The sequence below is a fragment of the Rhinoderma darwinii genome, chromosome 12 (assembly GCF_050947455.1).
Source record: "Rhinoderma darwinii isolate aRhiDar2 chromosome 12, aRhiDar2.hap1, whole genome shotgun sequence".
Classification (NCBI taxonomy): Eukaryota; Metazoa; Chordata; class Amphibia; order Anura; family Rhinodermatidae; genus Rhinoderma; species Rhinoderma darwinii.
Window position 1 is genome coordinate 78,933,956 of NC_134698.1, and position 23,029 is coordinate 78,956,984.

General features: G+C 43.2%; 1 protein-coding gene across 3 annotated transcripts; it reads right to left on the reverse strand.

Annotated features, from left to right (window-relative positions):
- Positions 1–1,700: 1,700 nt before the first annotated feature.
- Positions 1,701–20,169, reverse strand: LOC142664506 (uncharacterized). 3 transcript variants are annotated; one of them, XM_075843602.1, is made up of 6 exons: positions 20,088–20,164; positions 15,556–15,626; positions 12,271–12,324; positions 11,371–11,442; positions 8,250–8,774; positions 1,701–3,175 (listed from the first exon to the last, which is right to left on the reverse strand). In XM_075843602.1, exons 1-6 carry the CDS (start codon positions 20,140–20,142, stop codon positions 3,170–3,172), a joined length of 783 nt encoding a protein of 260 aa, XP_075699717.1. In that variant the 5' UTR covers positions 20,143–20,164; the 3' UTR covers positions 1,701–3,169. The 3 variants fall into 3 exon arrangements, with proteins under 3 accessions (XP_075699717.1, XP_075699718.1, XP_075699716.1); XM_075843603.1 differs by lacking the exon at positions 1,701–3,175 and having other exon boundaries at positions 8,130–8,774; positions 15,556–15,721; positions 20,088–20,169; XM_075843601.1 differs by lacking the exon at positions 1,701–3,175 and having other exon boundaries at positions 8,130–8,774.
- Between the last annotated feature and the right edge of the window lie 2,860 nt (positions 20,170–23,029).

Sequence of the window (23,029 nt, forward strand, 5' to 3'; positions counted from 1 at the left end):
CACAAACTAAACCCCACAAGAATTTGTCTAGGGGTGTAGTGAGCATTTTGACCCCACAGGTGAATCATAGATTTTACTACAATTTGTGGACATTGTGAAAAGCTTTTCATTTTCACATCCAAAGAAGAAAAAGCCCCCCAACATTTGTACAGCAAGTTCTCTGGAGTATGGGAGTACCCCATATGTGGGCATAAACTGCTGTCTGGGCACACAGTAGAGGTCAAAAGGGATGGAGCGCCATTTGGAGTGCAGATTTTACTGGATAGGTTTCTGGGCGCTATGTCGATTTGCAGAGTCCCTGTGGGACCAAACAGTGGAAACAACCCCCCTCCCCCCTTGAAGTGACCCCATTTTGGACTTCAAGTGCGCACTAGTTTCTGGAAGAGTGAAAATGGGATTTTTTTTTTCCATAGATATGCCAATATGTGGTGGGTGCCCTTTATGCCACCATAACTAGACCGCTCTAGTGTTCCCCAGTTTTAGAAACACCCTACATGTGGCCCTACTCTTTTTGCCTGGACATTCGACAAGGCTCAGGACAGAATCATGCGAAATGGAGGTCTAATTTGGTGACTTACAAAGCACTGGTTCACAATTGCAAAGTCTCTGATGTGACAAAAGAAACCCCTGAGAAGTGACCCCATTTTGGAAACTGCACCCCTCAAGGCATTGAGTGGTGAGGATTTTCACGCCACAGGTCTTTTCCAGAAGTGATTGCATTGCCGATGGTGCAAAGTAAAAATTAAAATGTTTCCCTAGATATGCCATTTCAGTGCCAAATGTCATGTCCAGCTTGTGCCACACCCCAAAAATTGTTAAAAGGGTTCTCCTAGGTTTGCTGATGTCATATTTGGGCACGCTGCAGGGCTGAGAAGGGAGGGAGCACCCTTTGGATTTTGGACCGTAGGTTTTGTTTGGAGTTTTATTGGTATTTCAGTTTATAATGTGGGGGCACATGTAAGCTGGGAAAAATATATCCAGGTATAATAATGGGGTAAAAAAATAAACAATCCATAGATGTGTTATACTGTGAAGAATCCTTTCTACACAGGCCGGTGTCACACTGATAAATGGCGTCCTTTCGTATTCCCCCTTTTTTGGCCCACACTCGGCACCTTTGCTGGGAAAGTGTTATCCTGGTATAAGGGCGCCCTCGCTTCCAGCAGATCTGTTTGAGCCCACACCATCCTGCTGTCGGCAGTGGGGCCTGGAAGGCTTCTTTCTCCATACTAGGCAGAACCGTATTAGGCCGCTGGTTGCCATTAGCTGCAAACCCCCTAAATGCAGCGATCGCTTTGGACCACTGCAATAAAGGGCAGGGATCAGCGCGAACTTCAGTCCCTGCCACTACAGCAGGGTGTCAGCTGTAACATACAGCTAACACCCAGGTATGATGGCACCAACTCCACTTCTGAGCCAGTGTCCTCCACTTGTATGAATACGGCAAAGTGCGGGAAGCACTGGCTTTCCATGATGTGTCCATACAACAAATGTCGGGAAAGGGTTAAACAATGAGACTTCTGACCTGTAACAAGAGCAATGCATTGTGGGAGTTCAGATAACCAGAAGACTTTTGCCAGAAAAAAAAAAAAAAATACATAAGATGTTCAGTATTCTGTAGATTTAAAATCGGAGCAAAAGTGGAATAAGTCGGTTTCCCAATCCAGTCCTCAAGGAACCCAACAAGTGATAGTGGAACGAGACTTCACCTTTAACCAGCCTTAGAAAGTTATTGTAGCACCGAGTCCCCACACTTGACTCACCAAAGGGAAACAGGGTGTTGGATTTTTTTTTTCAAGCTTGTTCTAATAAATCACAAGGACAAAATTGTCACTTAACGTTTTCATTTTCTTATTTCAAACATGGCAGTGGTTGTCACAGCCCCGCCCTCATAACTGACCACTGGTTATATCACCTTGCAGGTACAATGATCCCATCCCTTCCTTGTTAGTAGCAGCTTCTTCAGATCTCCATTATGGTAAAAAAAAAAAAAACCTGGTTCAATAAATTGCCATAGGGTAAAAAAAAAAAAACATTCAGACTGGGGTGTTCCTTGAAGGTCTATTAAATTGTTCTCCAAACAGCACACGATTGTCATTTCTGTATATATCAGATCATAATTTAGTTATAGGCTAACCTCCACCTTTACAACTATTTTCTTGAATTTTGCAAATGGTTAAAAAAATAAATAAAAGTGTATACAGAGCTATGTGTCCCTATGGTAACAGAAAAACAACCCTGTAGTGATATCCGGCAGTCACTAATCTTCATCTGTCACCTACTTTCAGAAATAGTCAGTCAATTAGCAAGGATAGGAAGAGGCTATGACTGCAGGATAATTGTAGTCTGTTGCCATGGCGATGCATAGGAGCTGTAGCTACAACACAGTAGGACATTTTTAATGATTATATGCAAAGTTGCTTAAATATATATATTCTATTCATGAGAGAAAGTTTAGTTGTGAAGGGGTGGAGCCTAAAAATAAGTGTGGTAGTCACAGCCACACCCCCATAGCCCTAAAGATCAGATGAGCTCTTGTTTAAGTGCCTGATTTGTAATTGTGAATCCCTTAATGATTTTACCCAAGATCCAAAGCAAGTATCTGTCCATCTGGTATCTGGTTAGTATTGTCTTCATACCCCCCCGGACCAGATTCCAGTGCAGCAAAGCCAATCAAACAATCACTCCTGTTACCTATACCATTCATAATACAGACGTTACGGTTCATCCAGACAACTCAGTCCTCGAATTCTATTCATGACACCACCAAGAAAGAATAAAGATTACGGCCATGCCCTTAATCACAGCCCCATTGCAGGCACAGCTTGCATTTTCAGGCCGGTCTCCCATACATAATATGGGAGCACGGCCAGTAAAGAGCAACAGATCGTACACTTCTACGGCACGGACACCTATCCATAGCGATACGGAAAGTGTCCACAGCCAAAAGAAGCGAATGGATCCGTAATACAGATTTTTGCAGTCGTGTGCATGGGGTGTCACATGGCAATGGCAGCTACGCCAGGGAGATGGTGGACTACTCCAGAAACTCCGTCCATCCGGAGTCGTGTACCGAGAAAATCTTCCCTCGATCGATCAATCCATCAGGAAAAACTCGTCTTCAAAGTGAAGCACATGAATAAGTCTTCATCAATCCACTGCTCTGCCTTTAGGTCTAGTGGAGAAGGAAAATTAATTTGCGTCAGGGTCGATCTCCAGGTAGGTGGCAGGATTAAATCAACAGCCCCAAACACGAGGGGGGGGGGATTGTAACGGATCAGAGAGAAGGGTTCCTCAACCCGTGGCTCTCCAGCTGCTGCAAGACAGTTGTCTGGGCATGCTGGGGGTTGTAGTTATGCAACAGCTGGAAGGTCACAGGGTGAGGAACGCAGCATTAGAGAAGGAAGTCCAAAAGACATTTGAGTACTTCAAGCCATAGACATCCTGGATAAACCTTATATGATCTCCATTATAAGAAAAACCTGGCTACTGTCTTCCAGAACCAGCACCACACCTTTTCACAGGTTATGTGAGGTATTGCAGCTCAGTTCTATCAAAGTTAAAAATGTGGTGACCTGCAATACCACACTCAACCTGTGGACCGATGTTTTTTAAGAAAGTATGTTACTGTATTTGTTCAAAATGACCAATAAAAAAGTATTTGATTTAAAAAAAAAAAAAAAAAAAAAAAAATGGACTCTAAATAAAGAAATTCCCTGTCCAGAATGTTTTGGTGTGGATTTCCACACTATGTATATAATTACATAAACGTACATATACCTACCTACCAACGCTCATTATATTAAACTCACCCATTACGTATAGACCTATATGCACACATTCAATATCCTAAGCGTGCTCAGCCCATTTAGTTAGGCTGTGGACTGTGAAAAGGGTGGCGGACAGTGCGGCGTGCGCAGTAAGACATGACAACTGTCCCGGCTAATGCACAGACACGGTGCAGGAAGCAAGCTCAGTACATATATACAGAACCAGAATAAGTCAAGTACACATATACAGCACCAGAACCAAGCTCAGTACACATATACAGCACCAGAACAAAGCTCAGTACACATATACAGCACCAGAACCAAGCTCAGTACACATATACAGCACCAGAACAAAGCTCAGTACACATATACAGCACCAGAACAAAGCTCAGTACACATATACAGCACCAGAACCAAGCTCAGTACATAAATACAATACCAGAACAAAGCTCAGTACATAAATACAGCCCCAGAACCAAGCTCAGTACACATATACAGCACCAGAACCAAGCTCAGTACACATATACAGCACCAGAACCAAGCTCAGTACACATATACAGCACCAGAACCAAGCTCAGTACACATATACAGCACCAGAACAAAGCTCAGTACACATATACAGCACCAGAACAAAGCTCAGTACATAAATACAATACCAGAACAAAGTTCAGTACATAAATACAGCCCCAGAACAAAGCTCAGTACATATATACAGCCCCAGAACAAAGCTCAGTACATATATACAGTACCAAAACCAAACTCAGTACATAAATACAGCACCAGAACCAAGCTCATACATCTATATGTACTGAGCTTTATTCTGGTAATGTATATACAGCACCAAAACCAAGCTCATTATTGTATTTATGTACGGAGATTAGTTCTGGTGCTGTATATATGTAGTGAGCTTGGTTCTGGGGATGTATATATGTAGTGAGCTTGGTTCTGGGGATGTATATATATGTACGGAGCTTGGTTCTGGAGATGTATATAGGTACTGAGCTGGGTTCTGGTGTTGTGTATATGTTATGAGCGTCTCTTTGGTGGTGTTTATGTATTGAGCTCAGTACAGAGATAATTTGCAAATTCAGTTTTACCCCTGTCATACAAGTTTGTACAGCATAAAACTACAGCTCCCAGTATAGCCAGAATGATGGTAAGGATATGCTGGGAGAGGTTTCACAAAAAAAAGAACGATAGTACTGATCAGTCGCATGGAGAACAAACATTTACTGACTCACCGGTGACTACTTCTCAGATTGGACTCGTTCTTTTTCTCTTTTCTTTGGTCCTCTATGATGACTTCTCCCGGCCACGACCCATTTCTGCAGTTTGCCGCACAGATGTCTTCAGCTTTTCACTTTTCCGCACGTATAAACGAAGATAAAATTCTCATGGTGCCGCACGCAATGCTCCTAAATATAATAGTATCATACACTGTGCCCCTAAATATAATAGTACCGTACACTGTGCCCCTGAATATAATAGTACCGTACACTGTGCCCCTGAATATAATAGTACCGTACAATGTGCCCCTGAATATAATAGTACCGTACAATGTGCCCCTGAATATAATAGTACCGTACACTGTGCCCCTGAATATAATAGTACCGTACACTGTGCCCCTGAATATAATAGTACCATACACTGTGATCCTGACTATAATAGCACCATACACTGTGCTCCTGACTATAATAGCACCATACACTGTGCTCCTGAATATAATAGCACCATGCACTGTGCTCCTGAATATAATAGCACCATGCACTGTGCTCCTGAATATAATAGCACCATGCACTGCGCTCCTGAATATAATATTACCATGCACTGCGCTCCTGAATATAATATTACCATACACTGCGCTCCTGAATATAATAGTACCATACACTGCGCTCCTGAATATAATAGTACCATACACTGCGCTCCTGAATATAATAGTACCATACACTGCGCTCCTGAATATAATAGTACCATACACTGCGCTCCTGAATATAATAGTACCATACACTGCGCTCCTGAATATAATAGTACCATACACTGCGCTCCTGAATATAATAGTACCATACACTGCGCTCCTGAATATAATAGTACCATACACTGCGCTCCTGAATATAATAGTACCATACACTGCGCTCCTGAATATAATAGTACCATACACTGCGCCCCTGAATATAATAGTACTATACACTGCACCCCTGAATATAATAGTACTATACACTGTACTCCTGAATATAATAGTACTATACAATGTACTCCTGAATATAATAGTACTATACAATGTACTCCTGAATATAATAGTACTATACACTGTGATCCTGACTATAATAGTACTATACACTGTACTCCTGAATATAATAGTACTATACACTGCACTCCTGAATATAATAGTACTATACACTGTACTCCTGAATATAATAGTACTATACACTGTGATCCTGACTATAATAGTACTATACAATGTACTCCTGAATATAATAGTACTATACAATGTACTCCTGAATATAATAGTACTATACAATGTACTCCTGAATATAATAGTACTATACACTGTGCTCCTGAATATAATAGTACTATACAATGTACTCCTGAATATAATAGTACTATACACTGTGATCCTGACTATAATAGTACTATACACTGTACTCCTGAATATAATAGTACTATACACTGCACTCCTGAATATAATAGTACTATACAATGTACTCCTGAATATAATAGTACTATACACTGTGCTCCTGAATATAATAATACTATACACTGTACTCCTGAATATAATAGTACTATACAATGTACTCCTGAATATAATAGTACTATACACTGTGATCCTGACTATAATAGTACTATACACTGTACTCCTGAATATAATAGTACTATACACTGCACTCCTGAATATAATAGTACTATACAATGTACTCCTGAATATAATAGTACTATACACTGTGCTCCTGAATATAATAATACTATACACTGTACTCCTGAATATAATAGTACTATATAATGTACTCCTGAATATAATAGTACTATACACTGTGATCCTGACTATAATAGTACTATACACTGTACTCCTGAATATAATAGTACTATACACTGCACTCCTGAATATAATAGTACTATACACTGTACTCCTGAATATAATAGTACTATACACTGTACTCCTGAATATAATAGTACTATACACTGTACTCCTGAATATAATAGTACTATACACTGTGCTCCTGAATATAATAGTACTATACAATGTACTCCTGAATATAATAGTACTATACACTGTGATCCTGAATATAATAATACTATACACTGTACTCCTGAATATAATAGTACTATACACTGTACTCCTGAATATAATAGTACTATACACTGTGATCCTGACTATAATAGTACTATACAATGTACTCCTGAATATAATAGTACTATACACTGTGCTCCTGAATATAATAATACTATACACTGTACTCCTGAATATAATAGTACTATACACTGCACTCCTGAATATAATAGTACTATACAATGTACTCCTGAATATAATAGTACTATACAATGTACTCCTGAATATAATAGTACTATACACTGTACTCCTGAATATAATAGTACTATACACTGTGATCCTGACTATAATAGTACTATACAATGTACTCCTGAATATAATAGTACTATACACTGTGCTCCTGAATATAATAATACTATACACTGTACTCCTGAATATAATAGTACTATACACTGCACTCCTGAATATAATAGTACTATACACTGTACTCCTGAATATAATAGTACTATACACTGTACTCCTGAATATAATAGTACTATACACTGTACTCCTGAATATAATAGTACTATACACTGTGATCCTGACTATAATAGTACGACTCCATTGATCATAATATAATGGCATTTCCTTGTACATAGAATGGATATTATTTTTCACATACAGAATTATATTATTCTTGTGCCGTTTATTATTCTGTACTTGGCCAGGTGATTTGGGTGGATTTTAGATTTTATATGGATGCACTATTTTTGTAAAATATGATCAGGGCGTAAGCCGGGGAAATGGTATTAATATAGATTAAATTAAATAAACAGATATTTTTCTACCCTAATGTGTGCCGAGTTTGTCCTGGAATGTACATTTTTCGTTTTTTTGAGCTTTTTATACTACTCCGAATCTGGGACAGTGCAATATCTTTTTATACACTTATTAGGGTCAATAATTGGATAGTTATATTCTCGGATTATTCAGAACTAGGGCTGGTATTGACTTGAAAAGGGCTCAACCGCAATATCAGATACAGCCTATGGACAAGAGTGGCGCTACAAGATCTTCCTCCTGTGGATTTTCTCCACATATGAACATGGTGACTACCTGAGGTAATGTTGGGAGTAGCCTTGAACGAGTAGACCATGTATACAGTGCATGTTTAACCAGGTTGGTACTTGCTGACGGCCACAAGCAGAAACGGCAACAGATTAGTTTCAGCCTACCATATATTCCAACACGCGAGGCTTCTTCCTCTTCATCTTCTCGCCCTCCATTCTCATCCCACCTTTACGTTTTATCAGCGCGGTCTGGAACATACTAAAGTCACTGTTCTCTTCAGACGTCAGGCTGGTTGGAAAGACCGGTGAAGCGCACGTCTCAACTCGGGAATCCAGACCAATCAGGAGAACGCGGCCGGACGAGATACCGGGGTCCTCGGTCACCATACCGGAGTCTATAGACAGGTCGGACGAGCAGGTAGTGCTCACCATACTCCTGTTTGATTTCTCAGACATGTCTAGATTTTGCCAAGATGTCTTCACTTTCTCCAGGTGGTCATTATTATAAGACGTGAGATTCCCACCTTCACATTGGGAGTCACTTATGGAGATTAATCCGCAGTCCACACCCATAGAATCATCCCTCACACTACAGAGGTCTTGGGCGTTATCATTTACGAACTTCTGGTCACGTTCACTGCTGTTAGATTGTATGGTATCTTCAGAATCCCCATCGTAAGGATCCAAGAACTAGATTAAGAGAGATGTGGATATGTACATAATGCATTGCATGATCTGATGTAGCAGAGCTGGATTGGTCAGTGCAGTAGAACTGATCTTGCCATGATGATATCAAAGTAGCTTAATATATAATATGCATAAACCATTACATCTCAACTTGCATAAAAATAAAGAATTGACATTCAGATGTAGTAGAGCTGAGTTTGTTATTGGACAGTGATCTCACAATGTGTCCCCTGTCAATTTGCAGGATTGTGTGTAAAGCTACTGCATTGAATTACCTCAAAGTTGACATTGTACACAAAAGGAAAGGTTTGTCAGCTCTGCTACATACTCACATGGGATAAGTAACCACAACAATAAACCATTAAAACATATGATTTTACCGTTTACATGCAGAAATAATCTACATAAGTGGAGTCACTGTATACATACATTACATACTCCCCCAGCAGAATAGTGAGTGCAGCTCTGGAGTATAATACAGGATGTAACTCCGGATCAGTACAGGATAAGTATTGTAATGTATGTACACAGTGACTCCACCAGCAGAATAGTGAGTACAGCTCTGGAGTATAATACAGGATGTAACTCAGGATCAGTACAGGATAAGTAATGTAATGTATGTACACAGTGACTCCACTAGCAGAATAGTGAGTGCAGCTCTGGGGTATAATGCAGGATGTAATTCAGGATCAGTACAGGATAAGTAATATAATGTATGTACAAAGTGACTTCACCAGCAGAATAGTGAGTGCAGCTCTAGAGTATAATACAGGCTGTAACTCAGGATCAGTACAGGATAAGTATTGTAATGTATGTACACAGTGACTCCACCAGCAGAATAGTGAGTGCAGCTCTGGGGTATAATGCAGGATGTAATTCAGGATCAGTACAGGATAAGTAATATAATGTATGTACAAAGTGACTTCACCAGCAGAATAGTGAGTGCAGCTCTGGAGTATAATACAGGCTGTAACTCAGGATCAGTACAGGATAAGTAATGTAATGTATGTACACAGTGACTCTACCAGCAGAATAGTGAGTGCAGCTCTGGAGTATAATACAGGCTGTAACTCAGGATCAGTGCAGGATAAGTAATGTAGTGTATGTACACAGTGACTCCACCAGCAGAATAGTGATTGCAGCTCTGGAGTATAATACAGGCTGTAACTCAGGATCAGTACAGGATAAGTAATGTAATGTATGTACACAGTGACGGAATTTAACCCGTTAGTGACCGGCCCATAGTCTTTTTACGTCGCGGCATCGGAATAAGTAAACAGAGCAGGGAGCTGTCAAATCTCCCTGCTCTCAGCTGCCAGAGGCAGCTGAGGGCTGGGGGCGTCCCGGCTCTGCCGGGTGAGATCGATATAAGTATCGATCTCACCCATTTAACCCCTCAGATGCGGTGCTGAATAGCGTGCACCGCATCTGAGTGGTTTTGGAGAGAGGGAGGGAGCTCCCTCTCATCCCACCGACACCCGGCGATACGATCGCCGAGTGTCAGTGTCTCCCATGGCAGCCGGGGGCCTAATAATGGCCCCCAGGTCTGCCTGGAGCGAATGCCTACTAGATCATGCCGGAGGCATGACCTAGCAGATGCCTGTCCGTTTTAAATGGACAGGCAGTAATACACTGCAATACAGAAGTATTTAAGTATTATAATAGCAATTGGAGAATCGCATATTAAAGTCCCCTAGTGGGACTAGTAAAAATGTGAAGAAAAAAAAGTTTAATAAAGTTAATTAAAAAAAGTGAAAAAAAAATAAAAAAAAATGAAAAACCCTCTTTTCCCCCTTACAAAATGCTTTACTATTAAAAAAAACTAAATAAAGTTAAAAAGTTACACATATTTGGTATCGCCGCGTCCATAACGACCCCGACTATAAAAGGTATTACATTACTTAACCCGCACGGTGAACGCCGTAAAAAATTAAATAAAAAACTACAGAAAAATTGCTGTTTTCCCTGAATCCTGACTTTAAAAAAATGTGATTAAAAAGTGCTAAAAAAGTCGCATCTACTCTAAAATGGTACCAATAAAAACTACAAGTCGTCCCGCAAAAAAAAAGCCCTCATACAACTGCATTGGTGAAAAAACAAAAACGTTACGGCTCTTCACATATTGAGACACAAAAACAAATAATTTAAAAAAAAAAGCGTTTTTACTGTGTAAAAGTAATAAAACCTACAAAATCTATACAAATTTGGTATCGTTGCAATCGTAACAACCCGCTGAATAAACTTATTGTGTTATTTATACCACACGGTAAACGGCGTAGATTTAGGACGCAAAAAAAGTGGCAAAATGTCAGATTTTTTTCTATCCCCCCCAAAAAAAGTTCATCAATAAATATGTACCTCAAAATAGTGCTATTAAAAAATACAACTTGTCCCGCAAAAAACAAGACCTTATACAGCTATGTTGACGCAAAAAAAAGTTATAGCTCTTGGAATGAGACGATGGAAAAACGTAGAAAATAGCCTGGTCATTAAGGTCTAAAATAGGCTGGTCATTAAGGGGTTAACATACACAGAGTTTCTGCTTACATTACACATAGAATATTCTTCAGTTTTTCTTCATGGTGATAGATATCAGTACCTGCAACTTCTGGAAATCCATCGTCTTGACATCGACATGAGACGTTGGGATCGACACATTGGGTCCACAACCCTGATTGTGGAGAGGAAACAATATTAAAGAGCTAAACAATTAAACATGACATCTTATAATGAGCTTTTCAGTCCGGGATCTGCCCCCGGCGCTGTACAGATCACTGAATCCAGGGTCAGGACAAATATCCTCAGTAGTCTGAAATATCCGAGCCGCACACAACGTTTACCCATCCCCCACACATTTCTGTAGACCCAATGCAAACATACAATGGGTGCCACCATTTTAAATACATTTAAATGCATGACCCATTTGAGTCTTATTTTAATTTAGGAACAGATATAAACCATAAAGTTCGGCAGCTCAGACCTTCACCCATACCAAAAGTGAACGGGCAAAGACCCTCTATATAGCACCCGACCCATAGACAGAAGTACCTGTACCCAATATACATCGGGCCTCATTTATCTAACGGTCTAACAGTACAACTGGCTTGGTTGCCCAGAGCAACCAGAGATCAGCTTTCATTCCATAAACCGCTCTGCTCAAATGAAACCTGTGATGTGATTGGTTGCTATGGGCAACATGGCCAGTTTTACTATTAGTGTTGATATACGAGGCCCAGTTTCCTTTTTGCTCACGGCTCAGCCTTGCTTTATCCATCCCAAAAGCTTGCACTTTAATCAGAAGTTCATGACGTTCACCAATAATACTATCTGAGCAACAACCAACTTCTACTCTGTAAATATAACATAGGTTGTCACAGCCCCGCCCCTTTCATTAACATCACTGAATAGTAATATGGCATAAGTTTTTCACCCCATTTATTATTGTAGAGATTTGAAAAAAACGGGGTGCGTGATGGAGATGATGGCAACCGTGCCGTACCTCGTTGTTGTAGTCCGATTCGGAGTCCGTGCTGGATTCTACTTTGCATTTCCTCTTAAAACATAAGAAGTAAAACGGATTTAGCAAGAAATCACACACAACCCAGACAGAGCTCAGACATGTGCGGTGAACAGGAGGTGAAGCTCCAACTTTTGTCTCTATAGACCATAGAAATTTGTGCAATGAAAAAAAATAAAAAAATCTGCTGCTAGGTGGAAACCATCAACAAGAATGTAAGCTTTCGCTGCTGATTGATCTTACTACAGCTATATTATTATTCTAATGTCTTGTGCGACTCCCCAGGACTTGGCTCTGCAGTCAAAATGTCAGAAACATCGATGGACTCCCGACTGACCCCATTGTAAGTCAATGGAGTGCATTGGGAACTGTTTAGATCCTTCATATGATAGATCCAGCACAGCGTCGGGTTGAAGGGGGGACATTGAGTACTGCAGCTGCAGTACCTGGCACAGCCATGACCGAATGCACGACGCTGTGCCCAAGTAAACAATGGAAGGTGTTTGGCCCCTTCATGCAGCTGATCAGCGGGGGTGTTGGGTGTCGAATCCCCACTAATCAGATATTGATGACATATCCGAAGGATAAAAAGGTATTAATATTAGTCCTGGAAATCAGTTTTAAATTTGTCTCTCTGCAGCCACCACTAGGGGGCGCTCATTACATACAGTATAATTATAATAGGATTTTTGTACTTACTAGTAAAATCCCATTCTCGCTGAAATCACTGGGTGACAGTACCATGGGTATAGGCCGCGGTCACTAGGTTATTATAATAAAAAAAAAAAAAAAGTGTGCCCACGTCCAGTGGGCTATACCGTCTGCTGAGCACTCAGCTACTTTGTTTGTGCCAAGAACAGGAGGAGAGCAGAGAAGGATCAATACAATGTGTTTCTAACGGGAAAAACAAACCTGAAGAAACCCAAAAACATAAAAAAGAAATAGGACGGGATCTGCGTCCATCAGTGAATTCAACGAGAAAGGGATTTTACTGGTAAGTACAAAAATCTTATTTTTTAGTTAAAGTATTTACTGGGGGACACAATACCATGGGACGTCCTAAAGCAGTCCCTTAGGGTCAGCAAAAAGAATCATATCCATACGAGCAGCCTAAACCTGCTTGCTGCAAAACCATCCAACCAAAACTGGCATCGGCACAAGCCAAGAAATGGATCTGGTAAAGCCTCAAAACAGGTATGCAACGAGGCCCAGGTGGCGGCCTTACAGACTTGAAGGGCATAAGTCTGATGCTGCACCGCCCAGGAGGCCCCAACTGCCCTAGTAGAGTGGTCATCAAAAGGGCCTACTCTGCTAAGGGTAGAGAACCTCCCTTCCGGGTCACTGCTCAAACAGATCCATCTAGCAACCGAAGCCGGGCCTCCCTTACGAGGACCCTCAGGAACAACAAAAAGAGAGTCAGTCTTCCGGGAAGGACTCTGTGGCTGCAATGTAGACCTGAAGGGCTCAAACAACATCCAGACAACGTAAGGCGCGTTCCCTCCGATAAGGCTTGGACAAAATTAGGGAAGGACAATGTCCTCATTAAGGTGGAAGGAAGAAACCACCTTAGGCAGAAAGGATGGCACCGGTCACATCACTACCTTGTCCTTATAGAAAAACTTAAGCAGAGATTTGCAGGAGAAGGCTGCCAGCTCAAAAACTCTATGGATAGAGGTGATCGCCACAAGCAAAACCACCTTCCAGGATAAGACCCTGAGAGAAAGTGCCCACAAGGGTTCAAAAGGGGCAGCCTGGAGAGTATCAAAGCGCAGGTTGAGATCCCAAGGCTCTAGAGGAGACCGGTAAGGAGCACAGCGTGCGACTCCCTGCAAGAAAGTCTTCATTTGAGCGCGGAAAGCCAGAGCGCGCTAGAAAAGAATAGATATGGCTGAGATCTGCCCGTTTAGGGTAGCCAACCTGAGTCCCGGATCCAAACCCACCTGGAGGAAATCCAGAATATGTGGGATGGAAAAACAGAGGGGGTGCAACTGATGGGATGCACACCACCTAAAATAAGCCAACCAGCAACATTGGTAAATCCTTTGGGATTGAGTCTTCCGACCCTTAATCATGATCTGAATGACTGGATCAGAGAAACCTCAAAACTGCTGTCTCAACAGTCAGGCCGTCAAACGCAGCCGAGGTAAAGCAGGGTGGAACATCGAAACTTGGGAAAGGAGGATGTGCCACTAAGAAAGCTGCCACGGGCGTCTGCCAACAAAAACATCAGAACCGCGAACAAAGCTCAGCGAGGCCAATCTGGGGCCACCGGAATGGCTGGGATTCCTGCGTCCTTGACTTTCATCAGCACTTGAGGCAGGAGTGGAAGAGGTGGAAAGGGATAAGAGGCTGAAAGACGACCAGGGAAGAACTAGAGCGTTTGCTCCTATGGTTCTGGTGACGTAGTCTGGACACTTGTGGTTGAAGTGAGAGGCAAAGAGATCCACTTCCGGGAAGCCCCACCGAAGGCAAATGCAGTGAAATATCTCTTGATGAAGAGACCATTCTCCCGGGTCCATACGTTCCCGGCTCAGGTAATCCACCTCCCAGTTGTCTACTCCTGGAATGTGCACTGCTGGGATTGCGGGGACATTTTTTTCCGCCCAGCAAAGAATCTTGGCGGCTTCCTTCCATATAGTCCTGCTTCTTGTACGTCCCTGATCATTGAGGTACACCACTGCTGTAGAGTTCACGGCCTGTACCCACACGGGAAGACCCTGGAGGTGAGACGTCCAGTGAGACAGGGCAAGGAAGATGGCCCACCGCTTCAAGATGTTGATCCGGAGCGGAGCTTCTGGGCCGGACCAGGTGTCCTGGACTGTGAGACGGCCGAAGACCACCCCCTAGCCAGACAAGCTGGCGTCCGTTGTGATGACCTGCCAGTGGAGAGTTTAGGAGACCCGCCCCACCTCTGCCCTACAAGGCACCCGCTGACAATGTCTGAGGGTGGTGTGGGGATATTAGCGGGGGGACAGGACTTGCCGGTCAGTCGTCTTCGGGCACGTGGTGTTGACGTCCGGCATCCTTGACAGCCGATGCGGTAATAGGGGACAGAGTGAACAAAGGCAGCGAACATACACCTAAGTGCCGGGCATCCACTGAGGATCAGTGGGAAAAAGCATCCGCCTCCTAGTGACAGCCTCCTATACCCACGGTACTGTGTCCCCCAATCAATACTTCAACAAGAAATTGTGAGCTGATAATCATGCCTATACAATTCGCATTCCCCCTTCCTCGGGGCTCTCACCCCGACGTTTGAACACTCACCATGTATTTAAAAGCCAATCGCTCCACATAATCTGAATTTCTCCCAGAATCCATCACCACATCGGCAGCAGCTGCGGAGAGAGGGAGGGGTATTACACAGCAGGACGCGTCGATCCTTAGCCTTGATCTGGGCGGTCACTTAAAAGACTCCTGCCGTCTTAGGCACCTAAAGATTAATAATGGTTCAAGATCTCTGCTTGCCGTCAGTGAATGCAAAATGGAAAACCTGTCCTAACCTAACCCGGCTTGCACATCTGAGTGTTTGTGACAATGTATCCAGTCTAGGCAATCCTCTATGAGCTAAACACAGAACCCTAATCCCTCTAGTGTCCTGAAGTTTTGCTTCAATGTATCAGCCTAGAGCAGGGCTGGACTGAGACATAAAATAAGCCCTGGCATTTTAAAGCACGGAGGTCCATGCAATATGTTTGCACATTTGCGGGTCCTCCCTCCAGATATATAAAAACATTCAACATCGTTTCTGATGCTCCTTGAAATGCCGCCGTCCTTTTGTGCTATTCAGATATTTCATAAACTTCTTAGCACGTGACACCGGTCACAACTCACATACAGGAACGGTGACTGATTATCCGCTATTAAAAGTGCGTGCGGCAGCGGGAATGGGACCTACTGGAGATGGGGACAATACCCAGAAATGAACTCCACAATCATTTTAATTTCTAGTAATAAATAGATTTCAGGAATCTTAAAGGGGTTATGTGGGGACCAAAAATTATTATCCGTTTAGTCCCTGCAGTATGTGATACACTCGCTAATATACATTCCGGTCCCCGTCGCACCGATTTTGAGATTTTCATAGATTTTTATAGCGCTGGCGGGGGACCGGAAGTCTAGTTGCAGTCTTCTTCTGTGGCGATACGACTCTTCATCATGCGATCGGCCCCGTTGTACGTTATGTAATCGCTGCACTACTGCTCCTGCTTGTACATGGATTACAGTGGAGCCGGTCACATGACGAAGAGTCGTATCGCCATAGAAGAAGACTGTCCAATAGACTTCCGGTCCCCCGGCAGCGCTATAAAATCCTATGAAAATCTCAGAATCAGCGCGACGGGGTCCGAGTAGGGTTGTCGCGATACCAGAATTTGCACTTTGATACCGATACTTTGTGTCGTTTTGCGATACTCGATACCAAAATTAAAAAACTTTGCCAACAATAATAAAAAATAAAAAGTTCTTCCATTTTCTGATGTGAGGCACGCGGTGTGATGATTTCACATTATAATTAACCCCATCATGTTTCTCGGTCATAATGGAGAACATTGGGTTAATGTGCGAGGTGCATGATGGGGTTAATTACTATTAATATGAGGCACACGGAGGTTGAAAATTCATAACACCTCATTAATGTCAAATTGTTTTGTTTTACAGCGAACACATCATAAATGACGCTATCAATTAGTTGTGCAGGTTATTACGGTCGCGACGATTCCGAATATGCGCATGTTTTATGTATTGAGACTTTTATTTTAATGTTTTTTGTAAAAAAAATGTGTATGTATTTTTTTCAATTTTTTTTATTTAAAAGGACTATTTTTTTTTTACTTTTTTTTTTTTAAACTTTAATGTAATGGCATATATCTATGTCTACTGATAGTGGACCCTTCTATGGACCCTGGGCTGTCTGCCCATATATGGTATGTCCCTTGATCGCATCACAGGGGTTCCCTGTGACGCAATCCAAGGGGCATCCTGCCTTCTCATTTTCCCCTTGAATGCTGTGGTCAGTTTGATTGCAGCATTCAGGGGAATAGCGACGGAGATCAGAGGTTTCTTTGATCTCCGCCGCTAGAGCGGGGCTGCGACTGTGTAATAGCGCAATTTCCCTGCTCCTGACGAGTGGGCGCGCGCAGTCAGCACACTTGTCATACACCTCCTGGATAGATATAACGTGTGTTCATAATTTATTGAATACATTTTTGGCAGTAACGATAAATGAGATATTTAATCATCAGGTATATGAACTTAAAGACCATGTACACCTTTGAATGGAACTTTTTTTTTTATTAAAATCAATGGAATTTGTGTTTTTAAACAGGACCTGTCACTAGGTCATATAAGTTAAACTGGTTAACTGACCTAAATTGCGCTGTCTCAGATTCCAGCTCTGTTTTGCTTTTTTCCTGGATTCCTACCCCTCGTTTCAGAGATATGGCCACTGTTGTGCTGGCTACCTATATGCTAATTTGCTGTAGTTAGCCAATGGGGTGGTGCTAGTTTCCCTGCCTTTGATGCTGACCAATCAGCAAGAGGCAGCTTGGGGTAGTTCACACCCTGTTGGCAAACTACAGCAAATCATATAGGGAGCCAACACAACAGTGGGCCATATCTCTGGAATGGGGGGGTCCAGGAAAAAAAACCAAAAAAAAAACAGCGCTGGAATCCAGGATACAGCGCTATTCAGGTCAGTTAAACCAGTTCAACTAATATGACCTAGTGACAGGTTCTCTTTAAGCACTTCTAATTAACCATTAAAAATTAAAAGCGCTAAATCCTGCTCCTGTCGGATCAGCGGGACTGACAGTTCATAACTTAGATGTGATAGATTACAGGTGGATCCAGCGGACCCGTCAGGTCCTGGTGGATTCAGGTCTCAGCGTACAATACAGCTACTCTGTATAGAGAATACCGAGCAGCTGTATCTCAAAAAGTAAAATTTATTTTTAATAAAAACTATTTAGAAAGTTGCACTAATCACGCTGACTGACCTCTTTATTAAAAAAAAAAAAAAAAAGTTGCCCTCCTAAAAGGTGTACATAGCCTTTAAGGGGATGTTCACACACTAAACAAAGAACGGCTGTAAAATACGGAGCTGTTTTCAAGGGAAAACAGCCTCTGATTTTCAGTCGTTTTTTAAGCATCAAGTGTTTTTTTACGGCCGTTTTTGGAGCTGTTTTTCTATTGAGACAATGAAAAACGGCTCAAGGAGTGACATGGACTTCTTTTTTACATGCCTTTTTATAAACGGCGAGTAAAAAAACGCCCCGTGGGAACGAAATGCCATTTTTCCCTTTGAAATCAATGGGCAGATGTTTGGAGGCGTTCAGCCCCCGTATTTTCAGCGGTTTTTCAGAGAGTTTACGGCCGAAAATATTTTCAGCCGTGTGAACATACCCTAAAGGGAAAGTATAGAAAACTTATTTATTGATACGTTACAATGACCCGGTGCCCTGAGGACAATAAAGTTACAAGCAGCCTGGAAACAGGTAGAATTGGTACAAGAATGGGCATCAAAGTGGGCAACCAAGAGTGTGATGTAAAGGGTTAAGTGACTTTGGGCCACTAAGTTCACACTGCAGGCACACAGAATAATCCCACATCACATTCAGTCCTGGTTGGCCCAAAGTCATTCTGGGCATTAAAGTGGGAAGATGGACACTTTTTACTAAGTTGAATAAGTGCCGGGTGTTTGTCTGCCCACTTTGATGCCAGCTTTTATGTCCAACACCACTTTGGGCCAGCCAGAATTCAACTTAATGTGATGCGGGGCATCCCTATCTGTGTGTTGGCATTAAGTCTTTAAGACTCAGATAAGTCTTTTAACCCTTTGAAACGGTCAAATCAGTAAAAAACGTCCATCTGCCCACTTTGATGCCAGCTTTTATACCCAGAACTACTTTGGGCCAGCCTGAATTCAACTTAATTTGATTCAGGGCATCATTGATAGAATAGTGGCCCAAAATCGCTTAACCCTTAAAAACACAAGTTACTTATTCAATTCAGTAAAGTGTCAGTCTGCCCACTTTGATGCCAGCTTTTATGCCCAAAACCACATTGGGCCGGTCTGGATTACAACAAATGTATTGAGAGGCATCAATCTCTGTGTGCCTGCAGTGTTAACTCCGTAACCCAAAGTTATTTAACCCTTTACATCACACTCTTGGTTGCCCACTTTGATGCCCATTTTTGTACCAATTCCTCCTGTTTTCTGGCTACTTTTACCTTTATTCTCCTTAGGGCACCGGGTCATTGTAATTTATCAATAAAGACGTTCCCCATAATTACTAAACCGGTAAAAATAAAAAAACCTTTCCCCTTGAATGAGAAACTGATAAATAAGAAACCAACTTCAACATTGTTTATCAGGATGGGTCTTCAGCATCTCAAGGTAAAGGACGAGTGTTTCTATTCACTGACAGCAAGGAAGAGTCTTGCAATAGTCTGCAGGAGTGAACATGGTGCAGTCTATTGAAATGTATTAAGAACCTGCAGGGTTGCAATTAATGTCCCTGCAATTGATAACCGTGTAAGGGGCAACCCCGAGGCATGTGGGCTGTCATGTGGCAGCTTATAAAGCTTCTGGGGTGGAAAAAAAAAAAAGAAGACACCATCATGCAGCCAGAAATACCGTAAATTAGGGCGACATATGTGGCGCCAAAATCTCCTTACAGGTAACCCCAAGGTAGATGACATGACTGCAGGGGGCGCTACACAGCCTACAGAGCAGTGTCAATTCCGCAGGAAGCAGCTGCGGTAATAACGCGGCATCCAGTATACACTACTCGCGGTACCTTCCCCGGCTGTCGCCGCTCTCCTGCTGCCCGCTCCCCGGCGTCTCCTGGGCATCGTGCAGCGGCTCCTCTCACTTCGAGCGTCTCCCTGAAGACACGCCCACTCACAGGTGTACAGGAAAAGCGCTGCCGGTGGGCGGGACTATGATCATCGTGACGTCATATGGCACAGAAGCGCTGCGAGTGGGCGGGGTTTCCAGCTAATTATTGATCCTGACGTCATACAGTAGATGCGATTTGTTATTCCAGTTTGGTTATATATACGTTTATCTAACCTGTAGTAATGTAGCTGTTGTGAAACTACAACTCTCAGCATGCTTCTTAACAGCTGCAGACTACATGTTGTGGACCACTGGGTTTATATATTTATTATTGGCTAGAAGGGTGGTACTCCCAATTTGCGAGTATGACATTTCTGACCTGTGACAACCTAGAATTGATGCAATAAATACTGAGACTGGCCCAACATCCATTCCACAGCTAATAGATGGCAGGGATTTAGAGGACATGTCCACCATTTATTTTTTTTTCCCTATAGATCCCAATGCTCTGCTCCCCAAGGGTGGTGGGCTGACCGCTGGGTTGCCATTTTGAGGTCCCCAGGATATTTTCACCCAGCGCCGGGAAGTGTAATTTGACCGTTAATCCCCCAAACTCTGGGGCAAGGAGAATTTGTTAATCCTAATGTTTTCCTGATCAGTCCATTGAATATACAGTCCGGTCGTGTGTCACATGACCATGTGCTGAACATAGATGAGCCGGCAACACTTCCAAGTACTGCATGGATATTGGGAGCTGTAGTTTCACAGCAGTGGGAGAGCCACAGAATGGAGACTATTGGAATTAGATAAGAGTTCGATTTGCAGTAACAGAATGTGAACAGTTCTATAGAGCTCTGCTGCCCCTTCATTGTGGGGTTCAGGGGTGGACCAAAAGGACAGACTCCACCAATGGGATTTTCTGACACAAATCCAGGACATTTCCTTTTTGGTAAGATCCCTCCCAAGTATGAAAAAAAACAAAAAAAAAAACGGTCACATTGGTGAATGTAAGAGATCCAGACAGGGCCGACTCCAGGCTTATGTGGGCCCTTGGGCAACACAGACTTAGTGGGCCCGTTTGCAGGGGATCTCACAGCGGCAGTAAAATGGCAGAAAACATCCCCCGTTTGTATCCCCATAAATTTAGTGCCCACTGTAGATAGTGCCACACAGCCCCTCTTCCTGTAGGTAGCACCTTTGGTGCTCCCTCTTGGAGTGGAATCCCCAAACAGAGCATTGCCGATGCTCTGGCCAGGGATTACTCTTCAGGAGCCCCTGATGTCACTGTCCATATATGGACAGTGATGTCAGGGGCAACCCCAGAGCCATAGTCCCAGGCAGAGCGCTACTAGCACTATGCCTGGGACTCCTGCTCTGCTCCGGAGATCACTGTCCATATATGGATAGTGATATCCGGAACAGAGCTGAAGTCCCAGTCAGAGCGCTAGTAAGGCTCTGCTCCTGTACTCCGGCTCTGGGGAAGCCCGACATCACTGTCCATATATGGATATTGATGTTAGGGGCAATACCAGAGCCAAAGTCCCGGGCAGAGCACTACTAGCACTCTGCCTGGGACACTGCTCTGCTCCTGACAACACTGTCCATATAAAGACAGTGATGTCAGGGGCTTCCCCAGAGACGGAGCCCCGAAGCAGAGCCGCTTCTAGCGCTCTGCCTGGTACTCCTCTCCTCCTGCCATCACTGTCCGTACATGGATATTTATGTTAGGGGCAACCCCAGAGCAAAAGTCCCAGGTAGAGCGCTACTAGCACTCTGCCTGGGAGTCTGTAGCCTAGTAAATGGCTACCTCCCTGCTCTGCCATAGCATCCAATAGTATTGAATGTGGCATCGCTACTGCTGTAGCAGCCGTAGCGGACACTAGCAAGGCCACTGGGCATGGAGGGGCCCATGATAGCGGACGGCACTGGCCCCCTACGTGCCACAAGCCCTGTAGCAGCCGCTAGGGCTGCTACACCGCCTCCTACTGTCAGTACCCTGCAGCCGAGTGGGCCCCCCAAAGGGCAGTGGGCCCTGGCACTTGCTCGCCAAGAGTGGCCGCCGGCCCTGGATCCAGGAACTCCCCACAGATCCGAGGTGCTCTCACTCATATTTCATGGCCATAACAGGTGGCTACAGCTTCCTAGCCTCCACCTAAGTCAGATGATTCTCTCACTGGGGTACCCATTTAAAGCATAGCTATTCCCACACATTACCTTTGAAGGAGGGGGGGGGGGGCTATAAGTTTTCCCCAGTAGGAGTCCCTCGGAGACTAATCACAGACACAAGTCATTCATTACCACAATACATTGTTCGTTAATTTTATTGGGGGACACCAGAAACTATGGGTGTAGGCTGCTGTAAGATGGTTTCCTCCTGGACAGGCTATACCCAAGCGACAGGCACGGAGCTAAGCAGTGTTGGCTCAATGTCAGTAGGAGGCGGATAAAGGTCTGGTACTCCAGAGTTGCTTTTACCTATAGGGATTTTGTTTTTAAAATGTAGTTAACTCATTTTCTCTCTTCCTTCGAGGTTCAGGGCAACAGGGAAAGTTGGGTCTGGAACTGGGCAGCAAAACAGAATCTGGACACAACGTAATGGTCATTGACCAAGGAGTGGTTTGAGAGGGCACTAGCCACATTAGAAACTTTGTGCCAACAGGCAAGCTCATTATTACAGACTGTCCCCATTAAACAAAACCAAGTCAGGAGTGGATCTTAGGACTGTAAGGCCCCGTTCACACAGGCTCTTTGAGGCCGATTTTGATCTGCCTGCACTTCCTTGCCGCAATTTTTGTAGCCTTTTTTTTTGGCCACAAAGCTCCGCAGGCAAAAAAAACCTGACTCCCATTGATTTCAACAGAAGGTCAGAGGTGGAACCGCAGCAAGAAAGCAGAAGAAAAA